Genomic DNA, 26,624 nt, shown 5'->3' on the forward strand with positions numbered 1-26,624 from the left:
GCAAGCAAAATAATAAAACAATCATCTTTTGGCACATACGCCGTCAAACTTAACATTTACATAGGCGTTTACCTTACTTCTAGGAGTGACATTTGATTGGGTTGACGAAACATGTCAAGTTTAGCGGACAAAGCTGGTATTATTCAAATGTTTTGTTCACTTGTAGCAGTATTGCGAAACATTTCGTCCCAATTAGGTGACTTAGATGACTTCCAGAGGAACGTCTGTACCCTGGGTTCGTAAACATCGTGGGCCTGATCGGGGCCATCTCTACTAGCAGAAGGGAAACATCTTTCACAATATAACTGAAGTGGTTATACCTCTTTAAACACACTGCATGTAACCATCCTGGAGTGAGCGAATTTGCACCAAAATTAGGGAACATGCATATGTGTTCCACACTTTGGGCACATTCATTGGAACCGAACATCGCATAGCGGAGCATCCACAAGGGGTACACAGCAAATAACAGAACGTACGTTGAACGGGCAAAGGGGGCACTCTGGAATACGAGATTTTAATCATTGAGCGGCGTTAATGCCGCAGTGAAAAAATATTAAGCAGAAGGACGACTGTTACTTTGATGAATTGCACTGCAAGGAAGCAGCAGCAAGCTAGGTATTAGGTTTCATTTATTTCATTGATTAAAGATCTACACATGCAATGTGGCTATGAAACCGAAATGAAATGTGGCTATGAAACCGAGTCTATGAAACCGAAATAAGAATTGCCAATATACTTACATATTTATTTCGGAGCGAAGAACCGTCGTCTTACACAGTGTCATAATCTAAATAGCAAGAGGAACGCGTCCCTGATGACTGTCGATGTTACGTGATCAGAAATGTTTCAGTTATGTGACAATTTTGCACATACCAATTACACTCAATTCGAGCACTCTTCCACTTCTCTAGCACGCCTCTCCGCCTCCTCCTGTTTCAAGGTCAATTTTACGCAGGAATACGGTTAAAGAGATACAATGTAAAAACTGGGTAAGTCACACAAACACGTGAATTGCATGAAAACTGCCTTTGAAGAACTTTTGAAAGCGAAAATAATTGGTCATCCTCATCTGCAAACACTCGGTAAGACTGGAAACAAATGCTTGTTTCTGTGCTTAGGTACTAAGACGGACAACTAAAGCATCAGGTTTGTCATTCGCCTATTACTTTAGCTTGAGGGACTAGCTGTTGAACCATCGCCCAACGCCTGTTTGTACGTGAAAATGTTTGTGCAATGCCCATACCAATCCCAACTATCTTCGTCTGAAGCGTTGTACCTACAGTCCGACCGATCCCGTTCCGGGTGATGCTGTGGAAGTGCTGTGGGAAAAAGAAGGGTAAGGGGAGAACAATCTGAAGGAAAGACCGCGTTGTAGGCCTCAGGATTTTAATAATAAAGTTAAATAAATACAAAGCTAATAGTATCAATTTGCCCCGAAGCTCCTAATGTGTCTTTGTCATGTGGTTGTTTTATTTTGTGAATTTATTCCTTCCACAGGCAAATTCCATTTCATGCACGGAGGTGACGTGCGGCAAACTATCCAGAAGAAGCTTCATAGCTTCGCTGCTCTTCCAAAATTACAGGGATTAGGTAAAGTCACTCTTCCCCACCGTGTAGACAAAGCCGACCCTGCGGGAGTGCGTCGCATCGTGTACTTTTTGCTTGAAGCTTCTACCACCATCGGTGCGAAGAACCTCCACAAAAAAATCAACCTTGTCACAGCAATAACACGCCAGGTATGCTTAACAACCTGCCTTCTCGTACATTTTGAGGTACCATCACAACAACATACATTCCAATTCTAATTTATTGGACTACACTTACATAACTCTCTCAAGTTCATTCCAGCCTAAACAAACGCTGTTTCCGTCCGAAGAAACAACTGGCGAAGCTTGCACTGAGGCGCGCTAGGCTTTAAACATAGCGAAGCTGTAGGATTTCTTTCTAGGTGAGCCCTGAAGGGCAACCACCAAGCATTTGTCTAAGTTTGAAATTCTTTATTTACATGCTCCGTCATTGCTTTGCACTGTGCTAGAAGTAGTCACCGTCACATGCTACGATATCGTCATGTTCCTCGTGCTAAGCATTATTTGAGGAGAAGCGCTTGACGACAGCTGGGGCGCAGCGGCGGTGCGTACGTGCACGACGAGTGCGTGGAGGTTCTGGCGTCGCGTCGAATTTCCGTGGAGCAGGTGTGGCGCCAGCTGCGGCGTTGTTGGTTTGTAGACAACGCGAGGCGCTCCTGGTGGTTTTCGCCAGTTTTGTTTTTTGCTAAAGCCACTGCGCGAGCCGGGAATGCTGGGTCGTCGCCACGAGGCACGTGCACACGAGCGCTAGGCATTTTCTTGCTGCTCCGTGTTTTTGCCTGTTTTCTTTTTTGCTAAAGCCACTGCGCATGCCGGGGACGCTAGGCGGTCAGCGTGGGGCACGCGCACACGAGCGCTCGACATGTTCTTGGTATTTTGCCTAGTTTATAAATTGCAAAGCTTTTTCCGGCACGGGGTTCTAACGAAATGACTAAAAGACTATTTGTCAGGACGTAAGCAGTTCGTTCACTTCGACGGCCAGTCGTCACAATGTGTTGACGTCTTATCTGGCGTGCCTCAGGGCACGGTTTTGGCCCCTGTTCTTTTCCTGCTTTTCAACAACGACATAGCAAAAGATATAGAAGCAACAGTGTGAATGCTCGCAGACGATTGTATCAATTACAATGAAATACAGACCGTAAATGATCAGTAAGTTTTGAACCATGCTTTAAAAAATTGATACGTGGTGCCAGGACAGGCAAATAACAATAAATGTAGCAAAAACTGTTTGCATGACTGTCACGATAAAGAAAAACCCTGTATTTTTTTTCGTACCATATCCACCAAAGTGAACTACAAAGGGTTAATGAACACAAGCACTTAGGTATGATTCTTTCTTCTGATATTAAATGGAACAAGCACGTGCCATACATCACAACTAAATCTCTCTCAGCGCTTCTTTCCCTCAAGCAGTCCCTCCAATACGGTTTGGCAAAAACCAAGCTACTTGCATACGCGTCACTTGTTCGATCTATCATCGAATATGGCGTCATATGCTGGTTCCCATACACTAAGTGTTACAAGAGCAAAGTTAGAGGGTGTACAAAGAAAAGCAGCCAGATTCATCTCTAAGAAATACCGTCGTCACGATTCAGCAACTGAACTGCTACGATTAGCTGGGCTCCCAACAATCAGCGATCGCGCAAGATACTTTCGAGTAAAATTCCTGTTTCTTCTCCAGAGTAATTCTCTAAAAATAGACAAACACCCGTTCCTAACACGTTCTGAGGCAAGGAATTTTAGAACAATACACAATGAACAATTACTCGAATACAGATTTCACAGCGACACCTTCAGGTATTCCTATTTTCTGCAAACCATCAGAAAATGGAATATGTTACCCCAAGAACTTGTTGATTGTGCATCCTTTGTCTCTTTTCTGTCCGGGTTTTCTAATCATTACTTTGTTACTACGTAATAATGCACGGTTGTTTTCTGCTTTTGAATTTTCTTCCCGAGAAGATGTCGCATTGTGTATGTCACAGCATGGGTCTTATCGTAATGATTGCTTCAACCGAGGCAAAGGCCTCTTGCTAATCTTGTTGAACTATGTGTGAATGATTATGTACGTTGTTGACCTTTCACTACTGTACCCTTTCCTGCCAAAGCCTTTGTTAGGCTAGCAGTACGTGAAAAAAAATTACACCATCTTCCCGTGAGGAACGCTGAGGAGGATTCGAAGCATCATGGGGGTTCTGTGTAGGTTCCATTGGGTTGCCGTTAACTTGTTTCATTTATCGGAGCACGAATGGGAACGTAGTGTGAATCCCCATGTAGAGACAGAGAAATGTAGAGAAATGTAGAGACAGCCAAGAGACCGACACCCGCGTTACCTGATCGAACACCTCCCGGTTCTCGTCTTTATTTATTGCGCGCTCACGCTCCTACTCCGCTGCCCAATTCTTCGTCCTCTTCTCTGGTTGAGCTGCAAGGCGCGTGGCACTTCCCGCCACAGCTTTCCCACGGGAAATTCAACATCCTCCTCTAAAGTTGTGAGTTCGTCGTTTCCGGTGACGTTCAGCTTCGCGTGCCTTCGTTGTATCAGTAGTTTCATGACGTAGTTTCAATGAGTGAAGAACATAACGCGCGAGCTTAGCTCATGCACGGGAGTCGGTTTGTAGAGCAGTGGGAAGAGCGCCACGTACGTCCCGTCGCGGCCAGAGAGTCGTGGGTTCGAGACTCGGCACCGCGTGTTTTTTTTATTTATAGTGGGCTGCACTGACGTCAGGCCAAACGCTGACGGGGCTGAAGAGACGCGCATGCGCAGTAAAGTGTGGACGGCGGACAACAACAAGGGAGGGAGGGACGCAGCCCCGAGCATGAGATGCTTCGAATCTAATAAATAAATAAATAAATAAATAAATAAATAAATAAATAAATATATAAATAAATAAATAAATAAATAAGTAAATAAATAAATAAATAAATAAATAAATAAATAAATAAATACATTTTTAATGCGGTACGAGTTTCGCTCCACAAGTTACGGCCAGCTACAAAAGCTCCGCTGTTGACGCACAAATGTTAATATAAGTGCAAAATACGTCCCAGAGAAGTAACTAATTATGGTGAGAGTTTGGGCTTGTCCGTGTAGCCACCCTCTTTCGTCCTTCGTCTGACTGTTCGCGCTGCAAGCAATAATTCCCTGGAGAACGTCAACGGTGACATCATTGGGAAGGCACCAAAATACAAAAATGTGTGTGTCAACTCTACGCTAGCATTACAGCAGCGCTATCAAACAAAAACAAAGGCACCACCACAATCACAACCTCGTGCTTATTAGCCGATGCTTTCATCGGCGGTGTTAATCGACCTCCAACTTGGGGCATTAAAGCGGGAATGTGAGGAAGAACTCGCGGTAACCAGCCTAGCGCCTGTTATCCGTGTTATATAACTGAAATACTAGTAGTCTGCAACAAAATTGCCTTGGATCTGATGCGCAATGTTTGGCAACTACGAAAGTTCTACGTTTATGTCAGCTTAAAACGAATTGCAGTTAGATTACGCATGCAAGACAGCAAGGTCTGGGGCAAAGCTCCTCCCTTTTGTCTTGTGCCTGCTGAGTACGGTATTTGGCTTAACAACGGGTGGAGGCATAGGCAAAGGTGATAACTGGCACCCTTTCGTCCTGCCTGGCGTTGTCGATATCTGGAGTACTCGAACCCGCTATCGAAACACAGAACCAACGGGAAGAGCTTTGGCCCGGTCGTCACTTTCTAACATGCGTAGTCATGTTAGCGACAATTACACATCGAAGTTCAATACGTCGGAGTACCGATGCTCAAGAAGAGCTCTGCCAAATGAAACTGTGAAATAAAACCTGATCGCGTCTATCTTTTAAAAACAAACATACTTGGTTACTACAGCCATAAAAATATAATTATTCGAGTTGAGCTAATTAAGCCACCGCCAAAAATAGTTACCACCTAATTATGCGTCCCGCTGGACGCGGAACCTCACTGTAGGGGTGGTCCCCACGTTAATCTGAGATCAACTATATAATACGACGCAATATAATAAACATACTAATTTAATATGCAGTGGAACCCCGATATTACGACTTTCAAGGGACCATGAGAAAGCGTCGTATAACCGGGGTGTCGTACCACCGGGATGCGGGTAAATACTTCTGTAAAATATGCTGTTGGGCTAGTTGGTTCATTGCTTAAGGAAAAACGAGCGCTCCAAGCGAGGACAGAAAAAAACAAAGAACGACGAGACAGATGCGCTCTGTCTCGTCATTCTTCGTTTTTTTTCCTCGTTTTTAGCGCTTGTTTTCCCTTATGCGGGTAAATGTTGGCCTAGTAGATGACCTCACGTGACAGGTGGGCAATAGACCTAAATATTTAGCCCGTTCTCGCGTGATTTGCGAACCTTTTTCTGAAATCCCGAGTCTAAAAAAAAGAAGCGCCTATATAAGCCCCCCTCCCCTCCATGGCGTCCGAGCCAACCGGACAGTCAAGCGCCGAACGCTACACGACACCCGGGATGTCCGGGGCTATTTATAGCCCGCGAGCCCCACGCCTTGCGTGCGCGAGATAAGGCGGCCGTGGTCAAGCAAATTGAGAGGGGAATAAGCCAGTGTGAAACTGCCTAGGCTAAACGAAACAAACGATAGAACAAGGAGGAGATGAAAAACAAATGACACCACCTTCCCGAGAGGGAACCCTGAGTTGATGCGAAGCATCTCGGAGGTTCCGAAACGTTCACGAGATTGGGTATCCCAATAACGGAAAATGACGGAACTCCGGAAGGCACAGCGTGACTCAACCAAGCAGCAACTGAGGGAGCGGCGCGCGGACCGGGTTTATTATATAGAGCAGATGGAGTGGAGAGGAGGAGATGAGAGAGGAGACGCACATGCGCGCTTATCGCGCAGCTGCGGTGATGAGTAGCGCACGTGCTATCGCACAGCTAGTGGGGAGAGGGGGAGAGGTGCGGACTTACGACGGAAGGATTACAGAGCCGAGAGCAAGAGATGCTTTGCATCTAAAAAACGGGTGGCGGCACCCCTTGAACGTTCCCGTGCAGTCGCTAGTGGGTCAAAGTGCTCAACACATAGGTGTTTTCGTTTCCCACAAGACCCAGCAACGCGAAATATATAAGATGATTGGAACTTCGAGTAAACCGTGCTTGGGGCGAAAATTATAGCGCGGTCTTGCTAGAGTGACTTGCTGCGGCAGCGAGCGAGTTACCCAAAATGGCGGTGCCAACGTATACGTGTCTCCACCCTTGCGACGGCGGGCGCGCGTGAATGTAGGCACCCTGGAAAAGAAAGAAGGGGAGTGACAACGTCGTTTTGAAAGACACTGATAAGCAAAAAGCAGGGAGATGGGGAGAGACCGTGGTGAAAGGAAGGAACTTGGATCGAGCGGGCGAGGAAAGCAGGTGTTCAGTCATCCACGTGGGGTTGCGTCGTAGAGTTTTCGCATTCGTCGGCGGCTCGATTGGAGCTTCCAGTTCATGGTCCGCCAGCCTCCTGAACCCTCAAATATGACTTCTCGCGGCTGGCGCGTTGGCGTACTGCTTCCGGATGGGGCCGTCGAAGGTTAACTCCCGCTCACGAATAACCGCCTGCTTGCTTGCGTCTGCTCAGCAAGTGGTCTCGCCTGTATGCGGACCTTTGCACTTTAAGCAGCGTCAAACGGGGTTAAAAGTATAGGACATCTTGAAGGTAGCGCACTTACACACGGACACTAGTGAAAGAAACGACAAACCACAGCGCTGTGGTTTGTCGTTTCTTTCACTAGTGTCCGTGTTTAAGTGCGCTACCTTCAAGATGTCCCATATGCATTACCAACTAGCCCATTTGTCAATTCTTTTGAAAGTATAGGTCGGGACGAGGCGGCGAAGTGGTGTAAAATATGGGAAAATCACCTGTTTATCCGCGCCAAGATCCGTCGTATGAAGCGGACCTCGTGCACCAAAGCGTCATGTCATCGGGGTTTTTAATGCATTGTTTCTATTGGGAGTTTGCGGGACCGCGGTGATCCGTCGTAAGAAGCGGGTCGTCCTAAGTCCGGGAGACGTACCAGGGGGGTTCCACTGTAATAAGTTATAATACGACATAAACGACAGCGAGTCTCCTTTGGCGCCAGACAAGCGGGTATACGCATCCACCCCCCCCCCCCTCCTGGCCGTTGCCTAGCAACCGACGCATTAATGATGGCAACATTTTTTGAGGCCACGGGGCAAGAGATGCCTCAGAAGCTAGGGAATTGCGTCTTTGTTGAGAATGGCGTATCTATTGCTCAAGCACCACCTTTGATCTTTTCCACCTCAATAACAGCCCTAGTACGGGGCGAATACGAAAATCGCAGTTGGTGGCTCTTTCGACCCCGATTGCCGGTGACAGTGTTGTAGAATATTCCTAATTGCGAGGCGCTCTCGTGGGGATGGCCAAGAGGTTTGGTTTACACTCACATCGTGGTGCAGTTTTTTAACTTCATGCGCATAGATCGTTCGTTAAATGCGCTGTTGAATTTGAGCAGATTTCCCGGTGTCAATGATTGCTCGTCCAATGACTCAGCGCTTTGGCAGTTGCCAGTGAATGGCAATCACAATCTGCTTGAGGTTTATACCAACGTTCCCACGGAATTCATTAAGCCGCAACTTCGATAATAGCGAGCCACCAAAAGTAATGGCGGCGGACGCAAGCATATTCGCAGGTAAACAAGGTAGAAATGATCCATTACATATCGCGAATAAAAACCTACACGCTTGGCCACTATTTGTTTCTTTGCGGGGTTTAACGCACCGCAGCTGCAAAGCTTTTAGGCCCGCTGTAGTGGAGGGTTCCAGAATAATTTTCACCACTTCGTGGGGGATCTTGAACGCGTGCCGAAATCGCGATAGACGGACGTTATCGCTTCTCGCCACTACCAATAAAGTAGGGCTGCACCGCGGCCGCGATGCATATTCCACAAAACTGGCCGCCTAGACGCATCTGATGCCAAGCTATTTTTTGCATCGCATTATAAAAACCCAACAGCTACTAACGTGTTGGTATAGGCTAAACCGACATAAAAGATAACAAAATACTGTTATTTTGGACGCGAATGCATATAATTGAACGAAGCGAAGATGTGGCAGAAAATAAAATCGCTGGGGTTGCAGAAGGTAACTAGAATCGCTCGGGTTCGGCTCCAGGGCGTCAGCATTAAAACCCGTGACTCTACCCATAGGCCACCGAGTTCGAACAGCCAAGCCTGTTTAGCAGTTGCTCGGCGAAATAGAAGCAGGATTCCAAAGAACACAGTAGATGGGGCTAGGGGGCGTGGTCTAGGCGGCCAGGTTTCCCAATCATGCGGCCGGGATCGAACCCCCGTCTTTGGGGTCAGCGGCGCAACGCCTTAGCCACTGAGCGGCCATGGTGGGTTGGAAAAGTATTTGCTCTTCAGGATATTTAATTTCGAGCCACAACTAGCCCTGAGATCTTGAGAAGCGCAAATTGCATTGAGAAATAGTAAGCAAGGTCTGGTTTGTTGGGCCCCCATCTCGATATATAAACACTTGTTTGAGAATGATCCACTAAAGTTCTCTGTAATAAATTCTTATTTAGAGAGAAATTTTCCAGAGAACGTACATTTTCAGTTGTTGTTTACAGGCAAATATATTATACACGTAAAAATTGTTTTCTACCTCCCATTATTTCTTACTGAGAAACGAATTTGAATTACCTTTTATATGTGCTTAGGAGGTTGAAAATTTCCGAACAACTTTTGCATCTGCAATATGCTTCCTTGCAGCTTAAAGCGGCACAACAGAACCTCTTCGGAGTCATAGTTTGTGGTGAAGAAGCAACATTGGTCGTTGATCCGGCCAACTTCAGTGACACTATTGTCTCACTGGAGAATCTCAACATCTCTCTGCACAACTGTAAGTGAAGATGCCGTTTGAGGCTGTTTCGATCACTATTCTAGTTAATTTTCTAACGCAGCTAGAGCGAGAAGACAATTCACCTAAAGTAAAATAACGTAAAATCAGACTTCGCATTTTTAATTAGGCATTTTGAATTGAGTGCTAATACTCGTGGCTAATACTCGTTTTCTGGAGCCCGGAAAAATGTAAACACGTTCTTCTATTCCCTCTTTGGAACGGCAACGACCACAGTGTAGGTGTTGTATTAAGGGTTATGGGAAACACTTCTTCTATATCCACGATTTCTTATCAGAACTGTATTGTATAGTTGTCGATCTTCCAGCTTCTCTTTTTACCACCCGGTCGTCTTTTTGGTGGCTTTGGCGGTGGTGGTGTGCCTTCAGGGGCCGATGAAGGACTTGGTGTCTGAGTGCGGTTGGTTAGCTTACGTAATTGTTCGGAACCCCGTTCAGGGAGCTCAACAAAAAAACTGCGCGCCAGGTGAACTCCCTCTAGTACGACACTCAAGCTCCGTTTATTCGGCATCGGGGTTTAATGAAACAGTCCAAAGGCACCGATTGGTCATGGGATGCTACACAGTCGTTGCAGCTGTGCGGGACTCCAGTCGCCACTACGCGTTCACACATACCTAAGTGTTTGAAGTGCTTGTCGGTGAGTGGCTCCAGTGCTGCCTAGCGTGTTACGCTGTGGGGCGTGCCGCTGCCTCTCTGTTTTGTTTGGTGCTGGTTGTGTCTCTAGAACTAGTGTGCTCGCCCATGGAAGAACGTGCTTCCATATTGCCGAACGTGTCGCGGGAGATTTTAGCCGTCCGTTACCTTGAGTCCGCGTTCTTGGCCTGCGAGTTCATGGTGGTCTTGTACGCCTCGGCTTTAGTCCAGGATTATCTGCTGCAAGATCAGAAGCCAAGCAGAGCAATGGGGTTCTATAATTTATGTAGGAAGCACCGTAACAATGCCATGGGCTGTGCTGCACAGCATCTCGAGCTGCTGCATTTTGGCTGCATTGTATGACACAGGGCCGCATAGAATGCTTGGTTAGCAGATTAATTTGAATCATCCTGGAAGAAATGTACTACCTGGCGCATCTATAGAGACCGTAAAAAAGTGACTAGGCTCCAGTATACTGCTCTTTCCCCTGTGCTCTGAAAGTGAAGAAATAATAAATATAACTTGTTATGTTGAAATATTCTGTTTATTAAACGAACACGGGCTTCTATATGTACCTGTTAAACGTATTTGTGCTTGAGCGCGCTTTAGGAAGTGTTATAGCTGCAAATAGACGTCACCTGTTTAACAAGGCATGTTGCTTGCTTGATTTCAGTTTCAGATAGTGACAGAGGATGTGTCAATGATGCCATGGCAAAGCTTCTTTACAGCATCGAAACGGTTAAAATGAAATTCGGCAACGATGTCGAGTTGGTAGTATTCTTCTTCACGGACGGTAGGTCGTGTATTTATTTTTATTACAAATAATACCAAGTTGCGACGCGTACCCCAATTCTTTTATTGGACTAAACAATTATGAAAAATGTTTATTGGAACATTTTCTCAAAGAAGTCATAAGCGCCCTGAACAATTTACACTTAACCCTGACTGAATTACTATGTGGGCTTACTCAATGTCACCACTGAGGTATTCTGCCATCAAACCGTCTTCCGCCAGTCATGAGGCCGTTCATGGGTTCTCAGCGAAAACCTCAAAATTAAGCAACGTACGCACATTTCTAAACCAAAGGTTGGTAAGTGAATAAAACGTTTAAAATTAACTATAGTTTATGTTACAAATATACCATAAAACTGAGAGAGAAAAAATAATAAACAATCTGGTTGACATGCGTATCCAAGTAATAGGTTCCTAATAGTTTATGTTCTCGCATCTTGTATCCGACTCTTTACTTACACTAAGACCAAGTACCAGGCACTAAGACCAAGACCAAGATGGAGGACATTCTATTCAAATTAACCGAAGTGAATGGACATGGGCTGGTCACGTAATGCGAACGAGAAACAACAGGTGTACCGTGCGTTTGATGACCTGGCTGCCAATAGACCGCAAACGCAAAAGGGGTCGGCAGACAACTCGTTGGCGAGATTTACTACGAAAATTTGTGGGAAAAGTATGGACTCAGGTGGCACTCAATAGGCGTGGCTGAAATACTTGGGAGAGGCTTTTGTCCTGCAGTGGCCACAAACAGGCTGATGATGATGATGATGATGATGATGATGATGAATAGTTTATGTTACAAATATACCATATAACTCAGAAAAAGACACATAATAAACAATGTGGGAGACGTGCGTTTAAATAACAAGTTCTTAATATTGTGAAATCTGAAAAAAAAATTTATGCAGTCACACTTTCTAATTAGGTTAATAAGCTGAAGCCGGCGCCAATTCTGAAGCCGGCGATCCTCTTTTACTACACTCTTTTGCCTGATAGATCTCGCTTTCACACGTTCACGTCACTGTGAGAGTTTCCAGACATCCTGCCATCCGCACTTTGTTCTAGATTAAATGCTATTTCTGCAACTAGGACACTCGTCAGGGCGCAATCATACCTATAGGGAGTGTTTTGAAAGGATTCAGCATCTCTGCAGTTTGGTAAACGCTGAAAACAGGGTGAACCTGTCCGTTCTTTGGTGTCGCCCGAATCAAGCAAAAAAGAATACAGATTTTACTGTAGCCGAAAGAGCTTTTAATATGACCGACATTGACCCCATGTGCAATGCGTACAAAACAGGAACACGTTCTCTTCAGTCAAGCAGTCCGTATGATGGCCAGTTGTTCAGGTGATAATGTGCTTGTGGTAAAGAGGAGCGGAAACCTGAAGGGCTAAACGTCCTACTGTGTAATGTCAAAAAATAGTTTGTTGAGGCTGAAGGGCAACGTGAAGGCGCTTCTATAGACGGGAGGGGACGAGGCGCATCTTGTAAGGCCAGCTCAGCTTCACTGTTTATCCGTATCCGTCCGGTGACCAATATTGGCCTGGGTCTCCCTAGCAGCATCAGTAGTATCCGGCTCAGTGTTATTCCACCCAAGTATTGCCACATCAGCTTTCCCTCCTCAGCGTTATTCACACGGCCTTGGACATTATTGCCATATACCGTAGCCGTCAGCGCCACTAACGTTCGAAAACTTCAACGTGCCGCCAAACCTTGTACGAGCTAGGATACACACCCCGTCCACACAAACTCAAGCCACTTTTCTAGGCAGCAAAATTGCCAAACATACCATCCTCGGTCCCCGTGGCGCGCCACATCGACAGAAAACGTAGTTCCACCCCTCGTCTGCTTTGAGCTGCAAACAACCAAAAAAAAATATCCCGCGATACCGATGTCTGCGACGTCTTCACGACGTCAGATATCAGGACAGCTTTCTCGATCTCGTTTTAACCACTTCACAAGTTACTTACTTTGCTCTTTGTTTCATGCTTCCCCAGATATACTTTTCACCGTCGCCTTTTCTTCCGCTGACAACTGTACCCCGGTCGTACCACCCACTCATGCGAACAGTCGAATCGGCATGCTATGCCCTCACTCATGGTTTTTACTGCTCCTCACTTTATATCCTCAATAATATACAGGCCCTTCTCCACACATGGAATACCAGCTAACGCAAATGTTCCACCGGATGAAAGTGTTTATCAGCTTTATTAATGATGATTATGAGCTTGGTTTTGCGTCCATCTGGTAGAGACAACAGCAACTAGCGACCTGCAGCATCAGTGCTATCAGGGGATCCAGGATAGAGAAAGCCAGCCTCATAAATTTAGCGACGTGGCGAAAGAGCACCCCCGGAGTTCAAATAAACAGAGTAATTACAGCGCTATTGATTAGTTTCATTCTGCAGGGCTCACAGATACTGTGGAATGAAAGGAGTAAGGTACAGGCATGATCATGCCGAAAATGCAAGGGCGTCACTTGCGAGAACCACCATGCTACATTCGCTACTCGGAACGTTTGGCGGAGGATTTATTAAAAGCGGAAAGCATTTTTCTTTTTCACTCAACGCGTAGCACAAGGGGCAGTCAGCAGCAGGGCCGTAACGTGGAATAAAAACGATCGTGCGGGAAGAAGCAGCTCTGCCGGTAGGGAATGGCCCAGCTGTTCGTCACTTCGTTTTAGGGGTATATATTCTATAAAGTTGATACCATTTGCCGGCTCAACAATTCCGCCCCTATCATAAATTGCTGAGGTGTTGTATAACACTCTGCGGCAACAAACACTCGCAGCGAGTGCTTTGTTTGACCACTGAAGATGTCTTCCAGCAAAAAGTTGTCATCCATCGCAACTGTTTAAATTCACCACGTCATTCTGCCACTGCCCAGCGACACCAGTATATTTTGCCGTACAGGCGACACCGGTGGAGATATCCGCTCAGAATGATATGCAAGCTCGTAAACAATCACAAGACGTGAAATGTGGCGTTGATACCACCAGATCTAATCTTAAATTTGGCAGTAATTGTAACGTTGATTTTTGAAGCTCATGAAGACCTGTCCAGGTGCGTGGTTCACAGAAAGGAATTGAGCAACATGTTTGCAAACCCATAGGCAGTGGCCTCGTCATAAAGCCGGAACTCGCTTTCCACGCCAAACCTTTTACTACGTCGTACGTTTCATACACATCAGTCATACTGGCTATTTTATTGAGTTTTCTTCCAGCAATTGAAATACACACCGCGGTATACACGCCCTAAAGTACCGTTCACAATTTTTGTCAAGTCCTCATCGAGACCGGTACCCCGTTGTCACAATTACCGATAACTGTCAGCGCTGCAGCGAGTGAAAAGGCTGTTTGTTGTTTGTCTCCTCACCCAGGCCTAGACTGTTCATGTTGGGAGAGGGGTGCCCCTATGCGAGTACTGGAACAATTAACCAAAACTTGTTTGAGTCGAATCGTCGGCCGCGAAATATAAGCAATGAGAGTAGCAGCCATCCTACTCTGTGCGCGGACACCACTACTACCACCGTGCAGCTGAATATTGTGCTTGTAAATCAAAGATTTCAAAAAATACTGCTAGTTCTGCGTGACTGCTGACTGGGTGGTACGACAGCTTCTATACCGGAAGCGAGCTATATGTATTGCTAAGGCTCTGCGTGTTAAGAACTGCACATGGAACACCAATTTGCTGTCACTGCACAAGGCATACTGGCGAAATATCTCGCCAGTGCAGTCGCAATGTAATATAACCATCAAAGCAATGCGCTCAAAGTTATGGTCATTCCGATCTCGTATCTGCTTAATCTGACTGTCGTTGCGATCTTAAAGACCCACTCGCCGTTGTCCCACCTGAAGCATTCAGATGGTCGTCGCCCTCACAGTGTTTCGAAACCCGGTTGCTGCAACGTAGCGGCCCGATATCTCCGACCACAGCCAGACATTTCGTGAAACTAAACTATGCAGCTACACGAGACGGTGCGGCAGTCAGGCTGTGGTGGTGGTGGTTTTCTTGGATCACGTTTGCTTAGTCTGGCAGGATGTGCCGGCAATTGCTCCGCCCGAGCGCCACATCAAGAGTTAATAGTATAGCCACTTCACCATGAGTCTCCCTGTCCCGGCTCTCAGTGGAATTTAAACTGCAGGAGCGACACGATGTGGCGGGACGATGTGGTCCATAGTGGTGCGTGTGGCTGCCAACTTTCGCATCGCTGAGAGCAGTGCCGTGCGCTCTGCAACATGGTCTTAGCAGCGTATTACTTACCCGGCCGACAAATCATGTTTTCTTCGCTTGCCGGCCGCAGTATGCGTTCTGTACATATCAATGGTCCGCCTTTCAAATGCGCAGGCATTGAGTGACACATTGCGCAAGGAGCCAGCGTCCTGCGTAGGAATTGACATCTGCTACAGAAAAAACTAAATCCTGTTCCACCCGGTGCGAAATCGACTGAAAAGGCAGAGATTCTGTTTTTACGAAGATTTCGTTTAGCCCCGACTTCTTTCTTGTGCGTTATGGTAAAGTTGTCTTGGCGGGCTATTTTCATATACTTGGTTTCCGAATAGTTCAGGTAAAACAACCGTTAAAGCCGTTTTCTGTAACCATATTACCTTCGTAGATAACAATGTATTGAAAGCAGGCAGTAATTTTGCAATGTTTACCATTTCGGTGTTAACTAAGACAAGTGGAACTCGGCGCAATGGTAGAGTCGTCTTAGCGGGTAATTTTCATATAATCTTCTTCAGGATATTTCCATTAACTCATGAGTTAGAGCTGTTTTTTGTAATCATACTCCCTTCGTAGATGGCCATTGTTCATTGTACAACACACAATGCCGAAAAGCCAGCTTACAAAGACCGATCCCCTTAAAGTCGGCTTAACTTTGGAGCACGGGTTTGTTGATGAGAAGACGTATTCTCAGAGGCTATGTGAGCCATGTTATATAAGAATATCGAGGCCCCATTACCTTTTTCTTTAATTATTCATTAGCCTCTGAGAGGCAGTTTTGCATCTATGGGCGCGTCTGAGAACCAGGGTGCAACTGATCTTAAGGCTGGCTTCACCTCTGAACACGAATCTATTGTTATGAAAAAATTCTCAGTGGCAACATAAGTCATCTTATGTAAAACATCAAGGCCATAGGACCTTCCTTATTTTTAAAGTTTTTTGATTCTGGGAACCGGTTTTTGACTGGCGGAGGAACTCCATCTAGAGAGGTCGTGGCACCCTACAACAGAGTCCTTCCTCAGGGCCAGCACTATATTGCTCCGCAATTAAAATATGACTAAAAGAAGAAACTTCTAAATGGCCCTAAAACACTACCTACACTTCCAAAATAAAAACATTGCCACTGAGGATTTGTACATTTGCGCATGTGAAGCCAGGTATACCGTTTGCGTGCTTAGGGTGCCGCACTTGGGCAGCATATTTTCGTTGCAAAAACAAACGGCGTAACTAAAGCTGTGACACGGGAACTGCACACGACAGGCGGTAACATAATTCAAAGTTAAATTCAATAGTATATTATACCTTCCTAGGGTTCATTATGGCTATATAAACAGGAAACGACCGGTAGAACACCATGAACTTCTCATTCTCAAGGTCTCCATAAAGAACATCAGCTTAACCTCAAGGCAACATCAGTGACTGGTATTAGCAACCATGGCGCAATTATTCAATCCTCATTACCTTGCAAATTTGTAGTTTTATTTACAATGGTTGTGTAGGCCATTTGACATTCGACATTTCGTTAGCCTGCTCATAATTAACCTCCTATTTGCGCTGCCCATACATCATAGCAACAAAATTACATGCTGTTTCAACACTCCCTTTATCCAACATATCAGTCGTGTCGAATTTCTTGTTTATTCGCAGGGTTAGTGCACTTTACATGAAGTGAGCTTGTGCCCGCAAGCTGTACTAAATAATCAGGCGGTGTTATTTTTAATACAAACGAGCCGTTGTCTAGTTTGTAGATTGGGGTGGTCCGTCCCCTTCCGCGTTCTAGGCATCTTACCTCCTGTATAAAAACCAACCCAAACCGTTCTACCACGGAGGACGGTAGAAAGGTCGCACGGGGACGTGGGACGTTATGTTAGTGGTACCCGCCGCGGTGGCTCAGTGGCTAAGGCGTTGCGCTGCTGAGCACGAGGTCGCGGGTTCGATTCCCGGCCGCGGCGGCCGCTTTTCTGATGGAGGCGAAAAGCAAAAACGCCCGTGTGTACGAGATTTCGGCGCACGATAAAGATCCCCAGGTGGTCAAAATTAATCCGGAGCCCTCCACTACGGCGCGCCTCATCGCCTGCGTTGCGTCGGCGCGTTAAACCCCACAACCAATCAACCAATTATGTCAGTGGTGAGTGCGTGGACCCTGCCTGAGCATGCACTCGCCCCCCTCCCTCCGCTCCCTATACACGCTTCAAAACAGCACGGGGAAATAGACGCCGCGCGTGGCGAGCAGAATACACGACTCGAGAAAGAGGCGGGGGTGGTGGAGAGAGTAAAAAGTGGTGGGCCTGTAACCAATCTCCCCCAGCAGAGCAGATGGCCACGCTTTACAGAGCAACGGCCAAGGTGGGTTTGAAAGCCCAGCATTATGCAGGGTTGACCTCTTCACTCTTATTAAAGACCTCTCTCTCTCTCTCCTTCTCAACGTGGGGAAGCCACCTTACAAGGGCCAAGCTTACACCGATCTCACTAAAGTTAGTTTCACCCCTAAATAGAAATGTATTTCTGGCAAGACATTTTTCTAGTGGTAATTGACACGTGTCCAAATGTGAAGGCCCAAAGACTTTTTTTGCATGAATTTTTTCAGCGCTGAACGCCAGTCCGGGAGTATTAGTTTCACACAAACGCGACAACTGGGGGTATAAAAATATATATGTTCGCTGTAAATATTGCTTAGACAAGGCACAGCTCCGGTTCTAAGATGAGGTCCAATCCTCACGCCGCAATTTTTTCCCATAGAACAGTTGAATTTCGGTGGCGGAGCTTACAAGAGCGCCCAACGACTGGCCAAAAATCACGACTTGGAAATCTATTCCCTCGGAATCGCTGGAAGAACTGACAAGGCAGCCTTGGAAGCATTTTCCTCCCTGTTTACAAAACACCATGTCATGATTCTGCGAAGCCACGACACATTTCAGTGGCTGGCCAACGTCATCGACGCAGGTGAGACCAATTTTTTTTTTCAGAAACAGGATACCGCCTATAGCCTTTATTACGCGTTTGTTTTTGTAACAACGAAACGAGAGCTAAATTTGTTTTCCGGTTGTTGACAGCTTTTCGGTACCAACAATTACTCTAAAATGGAAAAGTTTATCAGATATTTCCCGCTATTAAATTCGAAAGATTAAGACGCAGTCGTTTAAATGAACCTACTTCTCAAGTGAAGGGTATTTCCCCCATGCCTCTGTATGTGGTTGCCTGCACAAGGCATATAAATAAAACAACCGATAGTGAATTATTGGCGATCACCCTATGTACATGTAATACAATTTTTGGCATAAGTGATTTTTTTGTGATTAATTTCTATTTAGCAGTGATTAACTGTAGTTTGTTGAATAAGGCCCCGATCCAAGACTGATATTTATCTTTGCACCTGGAAAAAGCCAATGTATGTTGTTGAATCCAAAGCAGGACATGCGCCGCGCTTTTCGCCAATTTTGGGTAGCAAGGAAAGAGGACGACGATATGGGCAGCATGTTGCTATTGGTGGCGTTTGCGCGGCAGATCACTAAGAAAAATCACATTTGAGGCGATTTAAAGGAAAGCGCGCTGTGTCGGGTTGTATCTGTTTTGTTCTTTTTCCTCGGTACCGTAGATGGTCCACCCTTGTTAATTTAACATTGGGGTCCTTGTCTGTCCATGAAGCCACTCACGTGTGGTTCCTTGGGGTCCCCCTGGACAGCAGACTGTGTTGACGGCGCGCACTGGATGCGTATGGTTCGGCTCTGATTCCCCGTGTGAATATTTTGACGAAAATCTGTGCAGCTAGGTTGGGGAATCACGCAGCGTCCATGATTTTCTGCACTCAGCACTGACTTTAAGTCGTATTCTTTATCAGCTGTCCCTGATGCCCCCTTCGGAGTGCAGTACGAGCGCCTTGAAATGTTGCACAGGAAAGGGCTGCGGGCAGCAATTGGAGGTCCTCAGGGAGCGGTAAACGAGATGCTAATACCGGGAGCCAGTTTTGTACACTCCGCTTGTTGGAGTCGCAGACGTTACTGACGTAGATAATGCGTCTAGGGGAAGCCGATGCTGAAAGAGCAATGCTAAGGCGCTTTCGCACATGGATGATCTCTCACGCGCACAATTCTCTCAACACTCTGAGAATTTTGTGTCATTAGCGGCGATGGAAAACTGAGACCTTAATTCCACTATGGTCTTATGAGAGCCTATGTTGTCAGCTACACGTTTCTCACATTGAGGCTAGAGAGACACACCGGTGGAAGCAGCCAGATTTTTGGTGCTTGAACACTTGAACAAGACTTATCCGAACCGCCTTCAAATTTTACGGATGGGTAATCAAATCAGCAGAGAGGGGCTAATGCACGAGAGTGCGAAGCTGGGCCAGTCGGGAGGAATCCAATAATAAAAACAGCGCAAAGGACGGGACACGAGTGAAAACAGACAAGGACGGGCGCTGACTGACGACTGAAGTTTAATGAAAGAAACAGACATATAAAGGGAAATACAATGCATGTGGAAAGCAAGAATGACAACATCATGTAAAACTAAGATTGCTGTTCCGTGGCATCACCCACGACAGTCACACCACCTAAATAGTTAATCTCTTTAGCATGCAGAGCGATTGATGGCATAATGACACAAGAGTCCCCCATTTTGTAGATAGTAAACGCCTCCGAAATTTCACGTGAGCGCTGGTCCGGGTGAACGAGTGTCCGGAAGGTGTGACGTCTGAGCCAAAGGTTGACCATATATGCGGCATCTTCGAGTCGGCCTTGAGCGGGCTGGTATAACGAGAGAACTTCCGGTCAACTGAGAGCTTCGTTTCTTGGGCTTGAATTTCCGCGTTCACGCACAACACGTCTGTTGGCATTACTCCCCCCGTTCGCCCGTAAGCCTACTGCCGTTCTCGTCGGCTCATTCAAAGGTGGTCAAGCGCGGAATTGCTCAAGGTGTCTTGCGGAATGCTCTCCAGAGAAGTTGCCACCACCTTGTCCCTGAGAGCTTCAAAGAGCAAGAATCACGACTGAAGACGGCGGGCTTCCCGGACTGTCTAATCAAGAGCCTTTCCGGAATTTTTCTAAAGGAAATCCGCGATGGTAGGCCGGAGAAGAGCCCGAACAAAGAAAATGACGGAAAGGCCATCATTCCATACCTGCATGGTGTTTCCCACAAGCTGGTGAAAACGGGAAGAAAGTGTGGCGTAAGTGTGATGTTCTCGGCCCCCAACAAGCTTTCCCGGCTCTGCAGAAAGGTGAATAGCGGTGGGCAAAGTTTTGGTCGCTGTGTGGTTAGGCATACAAATGCCTACACGGGATGCAGGAAAGGTGTTATGTATAACGCCCCTCTGTCCTGCGACAAGTCGTACGTAGGGCAGACGGGGCGTTGTATTAATGACCGCCTGCGCGAGCATGCAAACTCGCTCAAGACGTTTCAGGGGAGCAATCTGGCAATCCATTGCGGGAAGCATAAATGCTCACCGAAGCTCGACCGCACCTCGATAGTGAGCAGATACCCGGACCAGCGCTCACGTGAAATTTCGGAGGCGTTTACTATCTACAAAATGGGGGACTCTTGTGTCAGCATGCCATCAATCACTCTGCATGCTAAAGAGATTAACTATTTAGGTGGTGTGACTGTCGTGGGTGATACCACGGAACCGCAATCTTAGTTTTAGATTATGTTGTTATTCTTATTTTCAACATGCATTGTATTTCCCTTTATATGTCTGTTTCTTTCATTAAACTTCAGTCGTCAGCCAGCGCCCGTCCCTGTCTGTTTTCACTCGTGTCCCGTCCTTTGCGCTGTTTTTTTTTAAGGTCTAATGCAATGACGTAGGTTCGTCATTTAAGACACGCAGGTTTCCTGGGCGGCAAGACTGGGTCATGTAGTATCCTGCAGTGTATTGCATCGCGTATGCTTTGGGTCAACTTAAGTCGTATAAGCAGCCGGAAGTGGTAATCCTGATACGGCCACGGCGTCCACTTCTCTGATGGAGGCGAAAAGCAAAAACGCCCCTCTGTAGGATATTTTGGAGCACGTTAAAGATCCCTAGGTGGTCGAAATTAATCCAAAGACGTACACTATGGCGTGCCTGATCACCTGCGTTGCGTCGGCGCGTTAACCCGTACAATCCATCAATAAATCCTGGCAGATTTAAAGGCAGCGCTGCAAATTTTGCAGCGTGGCATCCTCCCGGAAAGGGTCTGTCACCGTTCTTTACATCTTGTGCAAGAACTCAGCAGCAAGGGTTTTCATTTGCGGTTTTAATGGATTCCTTTCATGAATGATACCGCTGATTAGATGGCACAGAATGGCTGTAATTTGCACCGATTGTTAAAGTTTGTGCTGATCGTTGAAATCACTGAAACGATTTCGGGAGGCCAGTAGGCGACCCTTTCAAGTCCTTGTAAGTTCCCCGTCATCAGGCCTGGGTCTGCATTCAAACCGGGTCTGCGAAGGTCTAAGATTGGCTATTCAAAGTGGGGCTCGGGCGATCACCTCTGTGTTCCTCATGTCCAGTGCGAAGGGACAGGCAACACTGGGTAATGTGTTTCCCAGAGTAGGCTGTAAACGGATTGCAATGCTCTCAGTGATGCAAAGGTTGGCAGCCACACAGGACCATATCGTCTTCCCGAAGGGACATTGGATGTTTTGGAGGGACGTGTAGCGCCTTCTTTATAGCTTTCTTCTGAAGACCGAACTGGGAGATTCCTGGTAAAGGTACCATAATATTGACTGATTGTGGTGCTCGTGCCGAGCAATTGACGGCACATCTTGCCCGTTTAACACCGCCTGATCAAAACCAACACAACCATTCTCAACAGATGTCATGGAAAAAAAAACGTTTTGGTTCTCTGCGGATAGAGATGCACTCTTGGTCTTCGCTGCCTTGCACAATTTTATAGGCTAAGCATAATGTTGTAGTCATTTTTTTTACTTTCCAAGCCGCCCCATAAACAGCGAGTGAGCCGCTCATGACGTCTGCTCGAGGTCTCTCACGAAAGTACTGCCTTAGTTTAAGCTCTGTTGTCGGGTTACTCGCACATAAATTCGCACCGTTGTTACTTTCAACCGTTGTTTGAGGCTATGCCGTCGAAGCTCTGTCACTTGATTCGCTGTCCTCCGAGTAAATATTCATGTATCGTCATTCTTCGGTATTTTTCTTGCCGTGTTAATCTGGCATGCGGAAGAGCAGTGCACTACCCTCGGCAGCAACGCACACAATTAGTGTAAGCACACTCAAACCTGCCCTTCTGAAACTATTTTCAAAATATACATCGCATGTTCTAGAAAAACGTGATTCCTAGCCTCAGAAGCCCTGTATATTTTACCAATTGAGCGATCTAAATTATCAATTTATAAACATGATTTTAAAAATCTCTTTAGCTGAAAAGAATGTTAGCTAGCTCACGCTAATAAGCAACGTCCCTGCCTTATCGCCAGCAAACCGAAGGTGAAATTTAAGACTGGCGCGCTACAAAATGTCCAGAATTAGTTGCTTCTGGAGAAATAAGCAGCGAAGCAATACTAACGCACTATAAAACTTGGCAAAGCTTGTCAGTCGGCACACCATATTATTAAATTTCGCAGGCTATGAAGCACAGGTGCATAATAAATACTTGTGTTCATGTCGCCATCGTGCTCATGATCATTCGGCTGGCGCATACTTAAGGGCCACTCCATAGACTACTCCAAGGACCACTCCATAGACTACCACCTACTTCTCACCTGCCTCGTTCAAGATGGCTCTTTTGCTAACAATTTCTCATCTCTTTCTTTCCTTGAGTTTTTCATTTTAGCCTACCTCTCACTTATCTCGTGGAAGCCTGGGCTGTCATGAGATGGCCACCCACAATTGGCCCTATGCATAAAAAAGTCGTGCACCCAGTATTTCTGTTTATCTGATGTACTGTTGTCAAGAATAACCTGTCATGCACCAGGAAGGCTAGGAATCGGTTTTGTAGGGAAACGTATATATTCGACTGGCACATGTCCTGCGCGTAAAAAAAATACAGCTTGATGACAGATACAACACGAACTTTATTATTATAAATCGCGGAGACAAAACTAAATGCGTACAACCTCCTAGTCCAAACCACTGTTTAGTGAGGCCTTATTGGTAACCTTGTTCCCCGCCCAAGTCGTGGTGACGCCCCATTGTTCCGAACCTACTAATTTTTTCTCCAATCAATACCTTGATACACGCAAGCAGAAAGTTGCGTTATTAGGCAAGCGAAGACTCGACTACGCGCCCACCAGCTGACGACATCTCTGCAAAAGAAAGTCAGCGCCACGTGTGAAATAGCTGTGGAGGATATCCCAATGAAGGGCATGTCCTATAAGGTAGGGAATGTCTTTGCGATACTCGAAACATGATCATCATAATCATCATCATCAGCCTATCTACGCCCACTGCAGGGCAAAGGCCTCTCCCGGCGATCTCCAATTACCCCGGTCATGTGCTAGCTGCGACTAATTTATTCCCGCAAACTTCTTGATCTCATCTGCCCATCTCACTTTCTGCCGCACCCTGTCACGCTTGCATTCTCTAGGAATCAACTCTACCAACGGTTATCTTGCCTTCACAGTACATGCCCTGCCCGCACCCATTTCGTCTTCTTAATTTCCACTAGTAGGTCCTTAAAGCGTATTTTTGTGTTTACACCACTGCTTCGCTCTGTACGGTGGAGGTCTATATTGTGGCCTGCATGGTTCCAGCATAGTCCGACATATAAACGGAAATATTTTTCCATCACTCGCACGTCAGAATACTTCATAAAATTGAACACTGCCTATTTACGTTTTATTAGCAACAAAAGAGTTCTCGCGAAAACGCAAACATGGGTGCACACGCTAAAATTGAAAAACAGCCTGGGTGCTCCTCAAGGCATCTTGTGTATTCAATTTATCTGTTAGGCACCTTACGCCCACTTGTTTTTCAGGCTATATTTTATGCGGTATGACAGCCCCGACACCGTTGGACAAGTTTCTGGAGCGCATCTATGAATACTCATTCACCATTGCAAAGGACAAGTACAGACTGCGGTCATGGCCTTGGTTGGTAACAATCTCCAGCAAGGACAACTCGGTAAGTTTTAAAGTTTTACCAAAAAAATATAGGCTGGAAATATGTCTTCTAGCATCATTCAAAGGGCACTCCGACCATATGCGACACCATGACCACGCCATCCTGTAAGAAGTTCGTGCTCTACGTGCAGTATTTCCGCATGTAACCTACAACCACACAGTATGCAGTGGGCCTCGCAGGATACTCTGTTTTTGTGTAGTTGGATTCTGCCACGTGCGCCCAGACTGCCGTAAGTTACTTGTTCCGATTACTTGTTCCACGCGACAACTTTCCTGGAAGTGGAACCTTTGCATCGCGTTCGCTACACGTACGCAACTATAGATCCCTTGAACTTCATAAACAGGGTTCCCCTCATGATTATGATTTTCTCGACAGCCCTGCGCTGTAACATAAACATTATCACCATCACCAGCCTATCTAACAGAGAGCGCTCAAATCCAGGGACTGGATTTTACGACGGCGGCCTGTGCTCGCCTTTAGCCGACCAGATTAATGTAGATCTGTCGGCCGAGTATATTCCCGCGAAGTAAATCTTCCACATCCACTTGAAATGCCTAGCATTTTATCAGGATCTTCGTGGATGAAAAACATTTGCCCTCGCCCAGGTTTTGAACCCACGACCACGGCCTGTGTGGAGGAATAGCTCTGCGAATAGAGCTTACCCCGAGAGCAGCCGTTTGAATCGATCAGTGCTTTGTACATCATGCAGCTTCTGTGCGCTTACCTCACCCCTTTTGAAGTCCTTCGGTTCGGTAAAAGAAGACAGCTGGAGCAGTGCCCGGTTACTTCGATTTACACAAGCTAAATTTCCCTGGCCAGTATCGACTCGTGCAAGGAGAACAAGTGAATACAGCGACTGACATTCCCACAGCGCAGTAAAACAAGCCGAATAGGAGAGACTACACCGGACGGACGCTAAACCGCGTAGCTTCCCGTCATTGCCCCGTCCAACAGCGGGTTTCAGTGTGAAACCCGCGACATCTGGCCTAACTTCTCTTTCCTGACGACAGTGGTGTTCGCAATGCGGCGGACAACCCTGATACCAGCTCGGAGAGGACAAACACCCCTTGGCATCTTGTTTTTTCCGTGTACTTTCAGTACGACTAGAGTCTCATGGGTCGGCTACTAATTTCGTCTCTTACCTGCTGAGCCCAAGAAAACGGTTTTCAAGCAAATCTTTGCTAATCTCGTCGAGCAGTTTCACCATCGTGGTAAATGTGACCTTCATTTGACCGAAGCTGCGCCGCGCCCTTGGCAACGCGTCGCGTGACTCACCAGGCCGAACTCAGCCATCGGCCGTTTTTCGCTGCCCCCGCCACCGCTGCCGGCTTCCGCATGCGCTCCCCGCAGCTGGTTAGCGCCTCACCACGTGACTCGCTGCATACATGCGAGCTCGGCCATGAATGGGGGCGAGGCAGGCCCATCTTCTTTTAGCGTTGCGCGGGAACTTCTTTGAGCCGTCTTTGGCAAGGGGCGTTTCACCACTCCGCAGATATCACCTGGCGAGCCATTCGGCTCGGAAAAACGCCGAAAACGGCACCACAACCGAAGACAAAGGCAGGCTTTGGAAGAATAACATAACGGTTGCAGCTAAATCAAAGGTTAACTAAGTGAAACCAAGATTTCACCAGGTTAAGCCAAGCTTTCTTTTTTGCCGATCCAGGGTTAGCTGAGCTTAGCAGCAGCAGCTTTTTTATTCCCTGCCGCGACAGCCGCTTTTCTGCGAGAAGCGAAGAGGATTTTGAGATTTAGATATTTCAGCGTACGTTAAAGATCTTCCAATTCGCCCAAAACCAATCACAAGCCCTCCACCACAGCGCACCTCACAGCAAAAGTGCAACTTCTGTGCCTAAAACGCCCAAAATTAATGAATAAATCAATCCTGTCTTGCCGAGTTCGTTCTCAGGGAACTGTACTCTATACACGACAGCGAGGTTGCTTATATGGTGCGTATGAGCAGGTACACAGATACGGATAAGTAACGACAAAAATATGTTTCCTTTCACGAAGCATGAGAAGATGCCACCCGGAGAGATGTTCTCTCAATAAATACGTTTATTTATTTTATTTTTGACCAAAACGTCTCTATACTGCACTTTATTTTGTACTGAAGCATTGCGTTATACCCACATATTGGAGCACCAAGGACAGGCCCAGGTAAAGTAAACCGGCTGTAGCAAAGATTTCCACAGGGACAATGTCCCATACTAGAAACCTAAAGAGTGCTACAATCATTTAGATGATCTAGGGAGCTGCTGCGAGTACGGTCCTGCATCAGCGCCGGGAGCCCTCCTTATTCCTTGTATCGCTTTGTTAGGATGGTGAGGAATGCTCTGGATGAATTCAGCGCCTACGAACGCTGAACAGGTGGAACAATTAAAGAACTGCCGTATACACCAGCGCTACAAGGAAATCTCTAAAAAATTCTCCTTAAAAATTT

General features: G+C 46.4%; 2 protein-coding genes across 3 annotated transcripts in view; both read left to right on the forward strand.

The window, feature by feature from the left end:
• The window catches only part of LOC144151590 (uncharacterized), a 351,916-nt gene that overhangs the window by 46,820 nt on the left and 278,472 nt on the right, over positions 1-26,624 (forward strand). The window lies entirely within an intron of this gene.
• LOC144152398 (uncharacterized) lies at positions 1,506-25,291 on the forward strand. The gene is made up of 6 exons (XM_077683666.1): positions 1,506-1,739; positions 9,338-9,467; positions 10,791-10,910; positions 17,872-18,075; positions 24,039-24,184; positions 25,283-25,291. Exons 1-6 carry the CDS (start codon positions 1,515-1,517, stop codon positions 25,289-25,291), a joined length of 834 nt encoding a protein of 277 aa, XP_077539792.1. The 5' UTR covers positions 1,506-1,514.

This window comes from Haemaphysalis longicornis, unplaced genomic scaffold (assembly GCF_048455015.1).
Source record: "Haemaphysalis longicornis isolate Haplotype H1 unplaced genomic scaffold, Haemaphysalis longicornis Haplotype H1 scaffold_9, whole genome shotgun sequence".
In the NCBI taxonomy this organism is placed as follows: Eukaryota; Metazoa; Arthropoda; class Arachnida; order Ixodida; family Ixodidae; genus Haemaphysalis; species Haemaphysalis longicornis.